General features: G+C 38.6%; 1 protein-coding gene across 1 annotated transcript; it reads right to left on the bottom strand.

Annotated features, from left to right (window-relative positions):
• Nucleotides 1-9,427: 9,427 nt before the first annotated feature.
• On the bottom strand, nucleotides 9,428-15,202 carry LOC137397957 (uncharacterized). The gene has a single exon (XM_068084052.1). It carries the CDS (start codon nucleotides 15,200-15,202, stop codon nucleotides 9,428-9,430), a length of 5,775 nt encoding a protein of 1,924 aa, XP_067940153.1.
• Nucleotides 15,203-15,719: the final 517 nt, after the last annotated feature.

The following is a 15,719-nucleotide window of genomic DNA, read 5'->3' as shown; positions in this document are numbered from 1 at the left end:
ATGAAAAATAAGGACTTGTCTGCCCATTGCAAAAGGTGTTTAAAGTTGTTTATTAAATATACTTGCTTAAACAAATAAAATTAGATATTCTAAACTTACTAAAATTATAATAAAACAAATTTTTTGTTAAACAAAAGTCTAGGAGCCCAACTTATTCCTATACGCTTAAAAAGGATAATATATTCTTCTGCTATCGCCAGAACAACCATTTTCTGAAATTCTGATAGCACTAAGTTAGTGGTAAAATTATGATGCTAACATTCCTCTGGAAGCTTATCAATTGAACTTCATAATTTTGAAAATATGCTTTATTTCTCATATTATGCAAAATAGGGTTTAAAGACAATATAGTATTTTAATCATTCTTCAAATTTGAGAAAAATTGTCTTTTGAGTCATTTTTTAATCGTTTAGTTCTATGGTTGGTCCACACTAAATCATCATATGTTGGTGTTGAACCCACGATACTATGGTGATCGTCAGTAATAACGATGTTTAACCTATCCGTATGTACATCGGCAAAATGTTTTCGGCGTAGTATTCTGATTGGTCAAAGCAGTTGCCGAACTGATAAACTATTAGGCCCCAGTGACTACCATAAAAAAAATTGAACGAATCGCTACAGCCCGATCAACACTGTTGAAGTGGTGGTCATTGAATAAGCTGCTTTGAATACTCAGCAGAATTTCAAAAAAAATTGACAGTTGCAATCTTGTCCGACGTATTCAGGTTGCCTCCGAAATACCCTCATTTTTGCCCCATGATTGCCTCAGATTTGCCTCACGGCTACACCTACGTATTAATTAATGTCAAGATCGCTTTCTGTTTGCTAGGGAAAGGTTGCAGTCAAGGTGGTCAGTTCAATGGTTGCAGTCAAGGTGGTCAGTTCAATGGTTGCAGTCAAGGTGGTCAGTTCAATGGTTGCAGTCAAGGTGGTCAGTTCATTTTCTTAACATAAACTTGTCGTCATCAAACATTGGCAGCTGCTATCTTGATTGTTTTGTCTTGCTAGTCTTGTCTTGTTCATTTTTATTACGGGTGGTTGCTTGGTGAAAGTCTCTTATGAGAAGATTTTATTCCGTTTTGCATAGATTAAACTATGCTACACTCATCATGTTTACAGTCTGTGGCGCTTGTTATAGAGCAGGGCTGGGCAAAGTGTTGCTCTTTGCTGCTCTTTGCAAATTTTGTTGCGGCTCTTTCAACTCTGTGAAAATTCAAATTCTTTTGACGTATATAAAAATATCCTTATTATATACTGTACAAAACTACATGCATTTTGACATATTAGGCTTATGTAAAAGTGCACTATTACTGCGTTATATACATAGCCAACACATGCATCATTAGTCAATATTCCTGACATAATGCACTTGTAGCTTTCCTGATGTAATAACGTCCATTGCTGACCTAATGAGGACAAAAATAGAATGCTCCAGAAAGGTTCATCAGGAAGTCATTTCATCACGATTTCATAATGCTGGCTTATATAAGATGCTGTGCCTTAGTTGAACATGTCATTTGCTCAATTAATCCAGTGGGGATAGCAATGGCATCTTCAACAAAACAAACCATTTCCAGATTACAATAGGAGCCTCACAAAGTAAACAAAATAAAAACGAATCTACAAGAGAATTCCAAGATGAGCCGACCCTGACATATGCATTCATTTTTAGGTATGGCAAACCGCAATGTCTATTGTGCCAGGGAACGATCTCCGCTAGCAAGAAGACGAACATCAAATGACATCATGAGACGAAGCACAGAGAGTTTACTGCAACACTTCTACTGGGATCTTTAGCTAGACATCAAAAGCTAAATAAACTTCAAAAATCACTAACTTCTTCAGAAAGTATGCTAGTTTCTTTCACAGCTGCTGATAAACGTGCTACAAAAGGTTCTCTACGAGTCTCAAAGATTCTAGCAAAGCAATGCTTCTCTATTCTCATGCTGAGATTGTAAAAGAATGCATGGTTGAGACTAAGGAAACACTTTTTCCAGATAAGCGTGGTGTGATTGGTAAAGTCAAGGCAATACCACTTTCTAGGAAAACTTCTACTAGTAGAATTGAAAGCATTAATAATCATCTCAGAATGACTTTGCTAACCCATATAGACCAGGCGATTACTTTTCAATCGCTATTGATGATTCTACTGATATAATGGATGTAGCTCAATTAGCAGTCTTTGTAAGGTACGTAGGCTACTGCGTGTACACTAACAACTGGTAATCATTTTTACCATGCATTTGCAAGCTGAAGTCATACAAGTGCATTTTAAGACAGTGAAGAGAGAACACAACTCCAAGTAGAAAATGTTGCACTTATTTTATGATATTTGTATTAAATTTACTAACCCTCACATTTTTACTACATGCTTCTTTATAAAGCATCAGTATGTTTCTTTATAAAGCATAGTATTATGCTTCAGTCCTATATCCTGTGTTGGTGATTATTTGATGGTGAAGAAATGAAGGAGGAGCTTCTTACTTCAGTTGGATTAGAAGGAGAAACCAACGGCCAGGCTACATATGATACCCTCGTTAAGGGACTTAATAATATGAAGATACCTCTCCACAAATGCATATCTGTAACCACAGATGGGCACCAGCCATGGTTGGAAGAGATCAAGGGCTTATAGCTAGATTGAAAAAGGATATGCCATCAATGCTAGCATTTCATTTCATCATCCACCAAACTGCTTTATGCGGAAAACTGAATGATTACTTTCAACAACTAATGTGTAAGGCTATGAAAATCATCAACCTCCTCAGAGTTCAATCAGCTCTCAGACACAAAACCTTAAGAAAGTTTCTCAAAGAAAGCGATGCCACTTGTGAAGATTTACTAGCATACAGTAACATTAGATGGCTAAGTAAGGAAAATGCTCTGTCGAGATTGTGGAGTATTCGTTAGGAGATAACCTCATTTCTAAATACATGCACAAGCCTGAATGCAAAACAGCTTCAAGAGATGATGAGCTCATCTAAAGATATGAGTGACCTTGCCTTCTATGTTGACATCTGTGGCCATTTGAAGGAATTGAACCTCAAACTTCAAGGGAAGAACAAGACTATCATTAATACACTACCAGCTGTTCAAGCCTTCTTCCATAAGTTGCAAGTAAATTTGCAAGGTGATATGCTTCATTTTCCTACTCTAAAAGCATTTTTAGATGACGATGAAAAAATGGCCTCTTGTACAGCTGAGTACACTCACTTTATAGAAAAGCTGCAACAAGAGTTTAACCATCGATTTAGTCAGTTTCAACCTTTGAAACACATCATACAGCTAATAAAAGCACCTCAGAAAGCAAAACCTAATGGAGAGTGGGTTTACTCAGTTGCAATTGAAAAGTTTTAATGTCTCATCTCTTCAACTGGAGTTGTGTAACCTCAAAGGTACAGATATATAGATTAAATTCAGGAGGGCTTCTACTTGGAAGCTTTAACAAAGGCTGAATGTCCACAGCTTGCTCAATTAGGAAGATGGTTGCACGCTGTGTTTGCTACCACATATATACAGGTATGTGAATCAGCATTTTCATACATGAATAATATCGACAGCAAGTTCAGATCAACTTTGACACAAGATCACTTGCATCAGCTCCTAAGAATAGCATGCTGCGGCAGAGAGCCAGATTACCAAGAGAAAATGAGCAGCCATAAACAATTCGATGAATCTCACTAAACTTTAAGTAATACAAAGCTCTTTAGGCTCACTTCAACCTCATTCAATGTTATTGTAAAAGTATTCTAATAAAAAAATTTAATTACAATACCACTACCAAACTTGTACTATCAGTATGAAATGGTATACTGATACACATATTATGCGGCTCCCGAAAATCTTGCAACTTTGAAATTTGGCTCTTTGAGGCAAAACTTTGCCCACCCCTGTTATAGAGTATAGTGTAACATGGCTCTAGCAAATAATTTTATATTATTCAATTTTTAGTATCACAAACATATAAAAAGTTTATTTTTATTATTTTACTGGTTACAAATATTTAATACGTCTAATGAAAAATGTAGCTAAATTATGGGCCGGTCATTGGCAAATGTACTCTTGGGTTATGTTGTAAAATGAACAAGTTCAAGCTAAAAACTCGTCTATAATTTCTATGCAAGCAGACTATCTTTCCTGTCACATGAAACTATGCTATGGTTTCTCATTCCTTTCCTGTCACATGTTTATTTGCTAGTCACGTGACAGGAATGTTACTTCTTTCGTGTCACATGACTTGTTGCTATGGTATTATCATTCCTTTCCTGTCCCATGTCTTCTTTCTACGACTCACACCTCTTCAATTAGTAGTTCTTGTGTTTGTTTTGCTCCTCGTCCTGTTAAATTAAGAAACCTGTTTGTGCCTGTCAAGAAGCTCATTCTCTAAAGATTATGGTAATAAGCAGTACCATGTGACTGCCTGTTTATACATGTAACAAATTGTAAAAACCATGTAAAAAACATCAAATATAAATTGACCTACATTAGCTTTAGACCTTAAATTGGCTACAATATTTTATTGTTCAGGTAATCATATTTTGGCACGTTTTTTGCACCGAGCTCAAGGACATGTCATGCTGCGAGTAACTAACTTTACAGGTGTGACCAGTAACAAATGTTATAACAAATGTTATCGCTAGTAAAGCGCTTTGTCTGTTAACTCAAAGATTCTCATCGTTAGGGAATTTACTGAATTATTAGATCGCGCCCAGTGAATCGATGCATTTTATTGACAAACAATAAAATTTTAACAAAGCTTCTAGTTTCAGCAAAGATGACTTAGAGTTTTTCGAGCGTCAGGTGAAAAGAGCCTATTCATTCCATCATCCACGTGAGGCTGAGTTTGATACATTTAATACAACTCTTTTAGGAATTGTTTATAGACCCACAAGATGTCATCTCTTGCAACTAGTCTGTTTCCAAAAAGAAAAAGTAATGCTGAAGATCATTTGCTAAAGCTAAAGTTTTCATTGCTCACCGTGAGGTTTACCGACTCAGCTAAGTTCAAGGTTTGTAAATAGAAGTAAGAAATCCGTAAAGTTTTGTCGTATTATCCTATATCAAATGCCTGCGCAAATGTGAATGTTGCTGTGTGATACTAAAAGCAGGTGTTTTAAAAACCAGCTTGCACAACACTGACAATACTACACCAGTTATCTAGTTTAATAATTAAAAATTGCTTTCTCTTGACTAAAAGTTCAACAGCTTCAATTTAAAACTGCTGCACTTTATTTGCAATATGAGCTTCTTATTACTCTATAGCTACACATACAGGGGAGTCAACATTTGTCATATTATAGTGCTATAATGTACATGATAACATTAGATAAAATATTAGATAGCTTTCAGCTCTTCTATAGTTGTTTGATTTATAACTGCTACTGCAATCACAGTTTGCCACTGTAATCCCTTTACCAGACATCAAAGTAGATTACTTGTTTGTCACCAATCAAAAGCTTCCTGTAGTTCTACTCAATATAATAATATCCAATCTTTGAATAACTCTCATCAAGTACTTGCCATACTCTTGGTTTTTACCAGCTGTTGAGATTATGGGATAATAATGCAATAGATCTTTTTCCTCACATAAATTTCCCCCATTCTTATATTGGAGTTGTCTTCTTTAAAAGGGTAAACTTTGTTAGCAATGAATTGAAGAATATGATATAACAGCTTGTAACCATTAGTCTAGTATTCAGATGCTCTTAATGCTGCAACAGACCGTATAGCTTTTGGTTGCGGAAAATATGCACAAATAATATTGAACGCTAGATTTTGCATTGTTAGAATATTCAGCAAAATATTTGCAAAAATGCCCTGGCCTAGCTGCACATATCAACTGAAAGAAAATCAACAACTTAGCCATCAAAGAAAACACATCAAGCTCGCAAGTTCTTCTAGTATAGATAGTTCGTCAACGGGTGCGCTGCACTGGGTTACCAACTAAGAAATAACCGCTATGTGGTATCTGGTACTATCGTTCAGACATCCAACATTGTTAGCACTTGCTAATTCAGCCTGTTATGTGATTATTGTCTCTTGATGTACCACATACCAATTGAAAGAAAAGTCGAAAAATTAACTTCTGGCCGAAATGCACCAATTCACTATTTCTTTCAGTAATAGTTTACCTTGTTTATATGTGGTTAATGAGGTAAACTTAGCCATTAGCTGTAGAAAACTTGAAACTACTGCGACTGTAAGAAGGACACAAAAATGTAAAAATTAATTCTTGTGGTTTTTTATTCATAAAAAACTGCAATTTATCGGAGCTAGTCTAGATGGCAGTTGTTCCCGCGATTGCTGTGAGACTAGACTTGTGGAAAAAAATGTTCAGCTAGAGACGTTGATTGCCTCCCTTACCTGCACATAGTTAATGGAGCTGCAAGGCTAAACACAAAAGTGCGTATTATGGCCAGGTTCAGGGACAAATGATGGTGACAGACAAAAAAAATCATACTTTTTGTTTTTAAAGAAGATGGCTCAAGTATGTTTGAAACCATAGATTTTGATGAAAAGTTTTGTTTGGATATGCTTGCGAATATTCAGCTGTTTTTTGAACATTACATGGCACCTCAGATGATCATTAGCTCAGCAAAAAAACGAAAACATTCTGATTAGAAACTTTGTGCTATGTGAATAGCCATTGGACTATTGAAGACAGTTGGAACATTAAACACAGTAACTATTTATATTCTAGGTATAAATTGTATATATTAGTATATTTTCATCTAATGCATATACAATGGGTACTGCATGGTTTCGTATACCATACATGTCTGACACATGTTTCAAATACAAAATGCTTGAAAGAAAACTATTTCCCAAGATACTTCTAATATATATATATATATATATATATATATTTATTTATATAGCAGCAACTTCATTCCAAGACTTAACAATGGGGCCGGTCATGTTAGTGATTTTACAACACACAGTTACAATGTCATTACACATTGGAAGAAGATTTATGGGTATAGTTTGAGCAAGGATTCGAAGTTGTTTCACCTTTCTTATCACTCGCTCTACATGTATGCGTACATTTGCAATCTTTTTTGTTTTTGCAACATTATCAGATGACATCTGTGATTTTCCTCGTGCACCAGGTGGCATCACCAACTCCGCTCCACGCATCATCAGCAACTCCTTAATGGTAAACCCTCTATCAGCCATGACCTGATCTCCTGGCACAAGGTATTGTAAAAATGAGCTACTCGCTACCACATGCCGGCCACTTGCTCTCCCACCCCAAAGTTCTGAAATGTACATGATTGATCCTTGTGGAGCAATAGCAATCAGCAGTTTTATAGTATTGTGGTGCTTGTAACTACTCCATGTGGCCAGCTGGCACCGCAAATCTGATGGAGTTTGTATGAACATTTCTGTGCCGCGTACTACACAACGTAAATGTTTGAAATGACCGTATTCATTAGGTAGAGTCATGTCAATCTCTTGCCTACTGTAGAAAACTATTAGAGGCCTGAGAATTGCTGCCAATAGACCTACCATGCTGCCAAATGTGCGAGTAACTTCCTTTGGTGAGATTTCAAACCTAAAAGTATAAAGAGGAGTAACTTCCTTTGGTGAGATTTCAAACCTAAAAGTATAAAGAGGCGGAGCTAGGTATATACTAAATATATATTGAAACAGTTAGGTTAGAATAGTTTTGGCAGCTCCACTGTGGCCATTTAGCTATAATGAAACAGGTTATTGTTGACATTGGCAAATCACACCCACCCTCTCTCTTCCCGTACACCAAAGGAAACTGCCAGAGATATATCTACCTGTCAGCTAGGTCCTTAGGTAGGAGGCCCAGTCGTAGTTTCATTAATGTGAGCAGAATGTCATCAGCAATACACAACTTTGTTTGGTGACAGCGCATGGAAGTAAAAGTAGTAAAGCCTTTATACTTTGCCCTCAACAGTGCAGCTACAGCATTCCTAGATGAAGTGTTTGAACCTTTTTTTCTCGCTTTTGCAGCATATTCACATAAGCTATGAAAAAGTTCCAATTTTGGAATCCCAGTATCGAAAACACTGTCCTTACCAGATTTCAGAATTTGTTTATATTTGGGCTGGGAGTAAAGTTTTAGCTGATTCATCTTTCTTCTTAAAGCAAGTGTTTGATTAAAGTATCGCCCTTGCAGAGATTTCACCTTTTTACTCAAACGTCTTGAGATGAAAGGTGTCGTAAATTCAGGTTCAGCTGGTGCTATTTCAATTGGCGAGTCTTGTCTATCACAATGGGAAGCGCTTCCAGTTACTTCTAGCCAGTCTTCACCAGAGGCATCCGACTTATTGCCATCATCAATTATAGGAAAATGTTTATCTGTAGCCACTAATGCATTTGGGACTCTGCCTTGCGGTGGAATACTGCACGGAGAATAGCCCATGTGTAACGTAGGTAATGGATTCATTATTGTTGGGGCACCATCAATGAAATGTTTACTGCAGATAACAGAATATTTTGAAGGAGACCAGACTTTTTTAGAAGATGTCTTTCAATTGACTAAGGATTTCCATTGTGCTCATCTTTTACAGTCGACAGGAAATTTAAAATGAGTAAATGGTAAAGGGCACCTGTAGCAAATTTCTTTATGCCGTGGTATGTTAAGTTATAATTTTCCAAAGAGACTTGAAATTATAAGTTCACTGCTGTTTATTTGCATGATGCTAAACACCGTGAAATCTGAAATGCATACATATACCGTGATAATAATGCGCAATGATACAATATGGTATAGTGTGCCATAATATAATGCATGAGTAAAAGCACAAGAAATAACTCAGCAAGTACAAAAAATAGCACAATAAACAGCAAATATGTGATAGCAGAATTAAACAACTGTTGTATATAATATTGTGTAATTTACCTTTGCTTCTTTTTTAGATAAAATGTAACATATGTAGTAGGTAATATTATTGACTAAAATTGGTAATAAACAGATAAATTGTTGCCTTTCATTATGGGCTCTAAAAAACCTACTAACTAGGGCTGACAGAACACGCAGGACCGGCCAAAAGGTCAAAGCTGGACACGAACTCTATTGGTCAACAGGTGATGACACTACTCCCGTGTCCAATCACACCTAGACAGCACAACAACTGCCAGCAAGAAAGCCCGCGAACGCAGCAAAAAACAGCTATTCCTAATACCTAAAGACAATTAGCCGCTGCTTCTGTCAAATCAATTATTTTACTGTAGATAATGGCTATTATAAGGCGTACGATAACAAGTGTGCTAACCATAGTTTATTATCAACAAGTACAATTCTTACACTCCCATCTAAATTTAGGATAAATTTACAGAAGATTAAAAGAAGACAAAACACATATGAAGTTATTTGACTAAATGGAAGCTAAATAATATATTTGCACATGCACTACAAGCAAGCTAGCTCAATTACAAAAGGCTATAAGCATTAATCATGTCGGTTCTCAGCGCTCATTAGTTTAATAAGTTTCTGTACTGGTCTATCTAGTGTTATCCTCGGCCGATTTGGTTTTCCAGCGTTGTTCAGGTCTTTCGTTCCGAGCATTACTGTGGTTTTCCTGACTAGTCCATCTGGTCCTTGATGTGTAGCGATTACACTTCCTGTTTTCCATTGGTTTCGCGGTTCATTGTTGTCCACAATAATGACAATGTCTCCCACCTTTATGTTCTGTTTGGGATTTTCCCACTTTGACCGACCTTCAATTTTGGTAAGGTATTGAGCCTTCCACATGGTCCAAAATTTTTCAGCTAGTTGCTGAGATTTCCTGTACGTTAGCCTGCCATAAATCTCCGCACTGTCAAATTCTCCAGGGGGAGGTGGAAAGTGTTGAGATTTCATGGTTAGCAAATGGTTAGCTGTAATGATGGCATCCGTGTCGCTCAATGAATCTGTGGAGATGGGTCTGCTGTTGACGGTTGCCATGATTTCATAAAAGGCTGTTCTCAGGCTCTCTGTTGTCATGCGCTTGCTGTATTTTAATGACATTCCTTGCAAAATTGATCTTATGGTTCTTATCTGTCTTTCCCATACCCCGCCTTGGTGGCTAGCTGTAGGAGTATTTGTTTCAAACTTTATTTTCTTGGTCATCAGGTAATCTTTTAGCTCCTTGCTTCTCATGTTGAGTAAGTCCTGCTCCATCTGGTTTCGTCCTCCAACAAAATTGGTGTCTGCATCACTGAAGACAGTAGTGACCGGTCCTCGGACTGCTTGAAATCGTCTTAAGGCCTGTAGGAAGCTATCCGTAGACAAGTCGTCGATGAGCTCAATATGAATGGCTCGAGTGTAGAGACATGTAAAGATCACACCCCATCTCTTTAGCTCTGTTCTTCTGTCCTTGACGAAAAAGTGTCCAAATGTATCAATTCCTACGTGCGTAAATGGTGGACTAGGCTCAGTTCTCTCCTTAGGCAGAAGACCCATTTGTTGTTTTTCAGGTCTAGCACGGTTAATTCTGCATCTCACGCAGCGGTGAACAATGCCCTTGCCGAGTGTAGACACCCCAGTTATCCAATATCCTGCTTGGCGCAAGGCGATGATTGCCGAGTTGTGCCCTTGATGATGTGTTATCTGATGATAGTGAGTTACCAAAAGCTTAGTTAGCCGAGACTTGGATAGTATTATGGGATTTCTCTCTCTGTAGCTCAGCGGCGATGTTGTTCTGCTGGACATACGCAGCATGTTATTCTCATCTAGGTAAGGAACTAGCTTGCGAATTTTACTGTTTTTCTGTAATGTCTCTTTCTTCTCCAGCTGGCTGATCTCTTTATTAAATGCTTGCTTTTGATCTAGTTTGATGATGTGGCTTTCTGCTTGGCAGAGATCTTCCGCGGTTGTCGCAGGTCTTTTGAAGCTTTTGTTTTGTAACATAGCCTTAGCATTTGTAATAGCTCTCACCAGTCTGGTCCATGAGCTAAACTTTTTGATGATTTCATCTAAGGTGTCATTAGTTGCCGACTGCGTGGAAAGAACTTGTTTGGGTTTCTTAACCTCCACACTGTTCTGTACAAACTCACAGTAGTCTGCTTTGTTAGCCAAATGTGCGCTAAGATCTAGCTTGCGCAAGAATGCAGGCCCAGTAAACCAGTTGGATTTCTTCAAGGCTGAGAGAGTGCAACCACGTGAGGCTAGGTCTGCTGGATTCACTGATCCAGGCACATGATGCCACTGTGTTACAGAAGAACATCGACGAATCTCTGCTACCCTGTTTGCAACGAACATGTGGAATTTTGCCTCGTTGCTGTTGATAAATCCTAATGTTGCCGTAGAGTCTGTCCAAAAGTATTGGGTGTCAACTGCCATGTCTAGCTCACTTTCCAACTGACATTTCAATCTCACAGCTTCCACGGCAGCCTGTAATTCTAGCCTAGGTATAGTCATAGATTTGAGTGGAGCCACCCTTGATTTTGCCATGATAAGAGCCGTGTGTACTTGGTCGTTACTATCGACAAGGCGAAGGTAGGAGCAAGCGCCATATCCTTCTAATGATGCATCACAGAAGTGATGCAGCTCAGTGTACTTCCAATTCTTGAAGTTTGAAGCATGTCCTGGTGTAAGACATCTTGGAATGGATATATCTTGAAGTTCATCTAGCTGACTTTTCCACCTGTTCCAATCATTAGCGATGTCTTTGGGAACATCGTCGTCCCATTTCTCACTCTCCTTGCAGGCTCGCTGCATGATCATTTTTCCTTGTAAAAGAAAAGGAGCAAGTAGACCAAGTGGGTCATATATCTGTGACACCACAGATAAAATTCCTCTTCTTGTATTAGGTTTTTTTGTTAGGTTATTGCTGAAGGTGAAGCAATCGTCATCAGTACGCCACTCCAATCCAAGAGTTCTCTCAGCAGGCAGTTTATCCTTGTACAAGTCTAACCCTTGTGTCTCAGAAGCTCTTTCTGTAATAGGTATAGACTTTAAGACGTCTCTATTGTTGCTAGCAAATTTGTGTAATCGGAGGTTGGCATCAGCACATATCTTTGTTGCGTCTCCTATAAGCTTGATTGCCTCAGGAACGCTAGCCACACTAGCAAGGCCATCATCCACGTAGAAGTTTTCGGTGATAAAGGCACTAGCTTCTGGGTTTTTCGAACTGTTTTGTGTTGCTAGTTTGCGCAATGCAAATGTTGCTACTCCAGGTGAAGACGTCGCACCAAAAAGATGCACAGTCATTCTGTACTCCTTGACTTCAGACAGGTTTGAGTCAACCCACAGAAACCTCAAATAGTCTCTGTGTTCTGTTGTCACTTTGAAGTTAAGAAACATTTTTTGAATGTCACACGAGAGAGCTATAGGCTTTGTCCTGAATCTCAAAAGTATTCCAACCAGACTATTTATGTGGTCTGGTCCAGGAAGGAGTTTTTCATTTAGACATTTGTTTTGAAAGTGCACACTTGCATCAAAAACAACTCGTATTTTTCCCTTTCTTGGATGGTAGACACTGAAGTGTGGTAGATACCAGACTTGACCTGTTTCTGCGGTACTTTCTGCAACTGGTTCGGCATGCCCATTATCAATCATCTCTTGCATGAAGTTGAAATATTCCTTTTTCAGTATGGAATCCCTCTTAAATCTCTGGATGAGCTGATTCAGTCTGCGTTGGGCTTGACTTCTATTGTTAGGCATGAATGGTACATCTTTGAAAGGTAGTGGAAGGGTTATTGACCCACCCGCATCTCGTGTAATTCCTTCCTCTAGTATTTTTACAAACTTGATGTCGTTTTGGGATGCCTTCCTTCTGTCATCAAGGTCATCAAACTCACCCTTTTGTGCAAGATGAGTTGTAAGCAAAGTGTTTTTATGCCTAGAGTTACCACCACACAATTTCCATCCAAGGACTGTTTTTACCGCGAAAGGTTCATCATGTTTTCCGATGATTGTTTCGTGTGGTGCTAACAGGTGAGAAAAATCTCTCCCTATCAGCAAACCAATAGGTGCATCAAGAGTTGGAGGTAGTAAGTTGGCAATTTCCTTGAGATGATGCATGTTGTTTGCGATTCTAGACGTTGGGATTTGTGCAAGGTTGCATGGTATGGTTTCTTGTTCATAAGCCTGAACAGAGTGTATCTGACTTTCTGACGCTGGTTCAAAACATCGCAATGTGATTCTGTACTTGTTGATGAGCCCAGTTTTATCTCCATTGAGTGTTGTCACAGTAACTTTCTCAGATGTGCTGGGGGGCCTAATTTGGTTAGCTATGTCTTTGGTTATGTATGTGCTGTCTGATCCACTATCAAGCAGTGCATATACCAGAACCTCATCTGCAGAGTCATTTGCTGATATATAGACAGGCACCACCATATTCAAGAGTTCAGCTGTTATATTTCTCTTGGCAGCATGAACGATTTGCTGTTTTGTCTCCCTTTGTGTTGGCTCACTTGATGCTTCTGGCTTGTTTTCAGTTTTATTTCTCTCAGTCCTAGCTGTGTTGGAGTGAGAATTCGGTTTGCCATTTTCCCAATCTTGGGCTGTCTTGTGTAGACATTGAGGGTGGTCACCTTTGCATTTTCTGCATTTTACTTTCTCTCTACATTGAGAGGTCATGTGACCTGATTTGGTGCAGCTGTAGCAAAGCCTTTTTTGGTTGAAAAAGGCAAGTGTGTCAATGTATGACATGGCTACTAGTTTAGAGCATATAGCCGTATCATGATTATCTTTTTCACAGTAGGCGCAGTGTCTTTTTGGCCCTTTGCTAGTGGACGTGGAGAAAGAATGCAGTGTTTTTCTTCGGCTTCTATTTTGAGGCTCCTCTTTTGAAGGCTTATCTTGAGCCAGGAGAGGTTCACACTGAATTTCTGCCTGGTCATTGACCAGGTAGAAAAACTCAGAAAAGACTGCATTTCTATCTTCATCTCTCTTGATCTGTCTAGCTTGGTTTACCCATTTAGTTTTCAGCCAGCGTGGCAGTCTTGCTGCTATTTTGTCAATTTCTTGACTGTCGTTGAGAATTTTTAACTCTGGTACAGATGACATAGCGCCCTTTATCTGTGACAAGAAATCAGCAAACTTCTGTAGTTCTTTGCCATCCATTGAGTTGATTTTAGGCCAATTTTCTAGTTTCTCTCTCATAGCACGGGAAACACTGCTATTTCTGCCATATCTTCTACGTAGTTGTCTTCGGGCATCAAGGTATGCTTCTTCTGAGTTCAAGGTGAAGTAGCCAGATATGCAATCTTTTGCATCTTTATCCACAAACTTCTTTAGGTAGCGGAGAGGAGCTTTGCCTGTTAAACCTTCTGCCTCCACATAACCGTCAAAGTCGATCTCCCAGTCATTGAACTCTAAAGGGTCACCAGCGAAGACACTGGGTTCTAAAGAAGTGCACTTTGTGCTCTTCATGGTGGTAACTAGACACTTTGTTAACTGCTGAATCGCTCCTAAGTCTTCCACTGAGCTTCTACGTGTGTATATGGAAAGGTTGCCCTCATTTCCATCATCTGCTTTTACTTCATTCTGTTGTATGGGTCTGTCTTTTTGCCGTTTCAATGTCAACCCATCTGTGAGAGATGTAACAATTGCAGCCATGTCTGGCTGTGATGGGGTTTGCGCTGTATGTTGGGCTGCATCTTCTATCATGCGTGGCTTGTTGAGTTTCTGTTGCAGTCTGGCACATCTGGCTGCCATACGAGTTTCGAGCTCTTCCATCTCTTCCTCGAGTTTCTTTTTGGCTTCCTCGAACACTCTTTCTGCTTCTATCAGCTCTTCTTCTTGTTTGAGCTCAGTTTCTTTACGTTGATTATAATAGTCATGAACGAGTCGCACATCAGTCATGAATTCATTAAAGAAAGCTTGTGTTGTTTCACTAACTTTATTTTCAACTAAGGTTTCAATCTCGTCAAATATACCAGAAACAGTATGAGTGCAATTCTCCACTAAAGACATAAAAGTGCTAACATCTTCATTTGAAAGTGTGTCAGCCTTCTCTAAAAAACCTTTGTTCTGCTCTAATTGTTTATCAATAGTTTTAACAAGCTGTTGTGTTAACTGCAATGTTTTGTTCTCTTTAGCTTTCAGCGCTAGCTTTTTATCTTGCATTGACTTTCTAAGCGCTGCTGTGTCAGATTCATTATTAATGGCTTGTGAGTTTTCATCAAGTGGCACGGCACTAACATCACTATTTGTTGCGCTATCGGTATGTAGCTCAGCTAATTTAGACTGGTCCTCGCTACTCCTACTTACTAAAGGTTCATCGTCTTTATTTGGCATTGCGAGTGGAAATTATAGCTGCAGCGCTATATAGATTAGCTTATATTGCTATAAAGGTGTCTGAACACACAATATAATTTTACTAACAAAATTGTGTATATTTTAAGTACCGTAATGAAGGATGTTGTGAGACAATGACAGAATAGTTAGAGGATGTAAGTACAGCTGCGCGCCACCGCCACAGACCGCTAAACCAACAGCACGAGTGCAGCCGAAGCGTAACGAGACACAAGGAAAGGCCCACCCCGCCAACCGAGCAAGAACGAAACCAGCAATCAACCAAATTGGCTATTTCGAGTGTTCTGTCAGCTCTAGTAAGCGTACAACAAGACAAAATGTATCCTATGACAAAATTATCTCATTAAATAACACTTACTTATAAATGAAAACAATGCTCTATACTATATTACTCTGAATAATGCAAGTGATGACTTATCAAGGTTGTTGCCATATAGGTAGGTCAATGACCTGTGTAAAGACTGCTTATTGATATAAGTACTGATGAGAAAAACCTGAA

The sequence above is a fragment of the Watersipora subatra genome, chromosome 6 (genome assembly GCF_963576615.1).
Source record: "Watersipora subatra chromosome 6, tzWatSuba1.1, whole genome shotgun sequence".
Taxonomy (NCBI): Eukaryota; Metazoa; Bryozoa; class Gymnolaemata; order Cheilostomatida; family Watersiporidae; genus Watersipora; species Watersipora subatra.
This window is presented reverse-complemented; position numbering and strand designations above follow the sequence as displayed.

Excerpts from the sequence above, each read along its gene's own strand:
- LOC137397957 (XM_068084052.1), bottom strand. The coding sequence starts at position 15,202 with ATGCCAAATAAAGACGATGAACCTTTAGTAAGTAGGAGTAGCGAGGAC.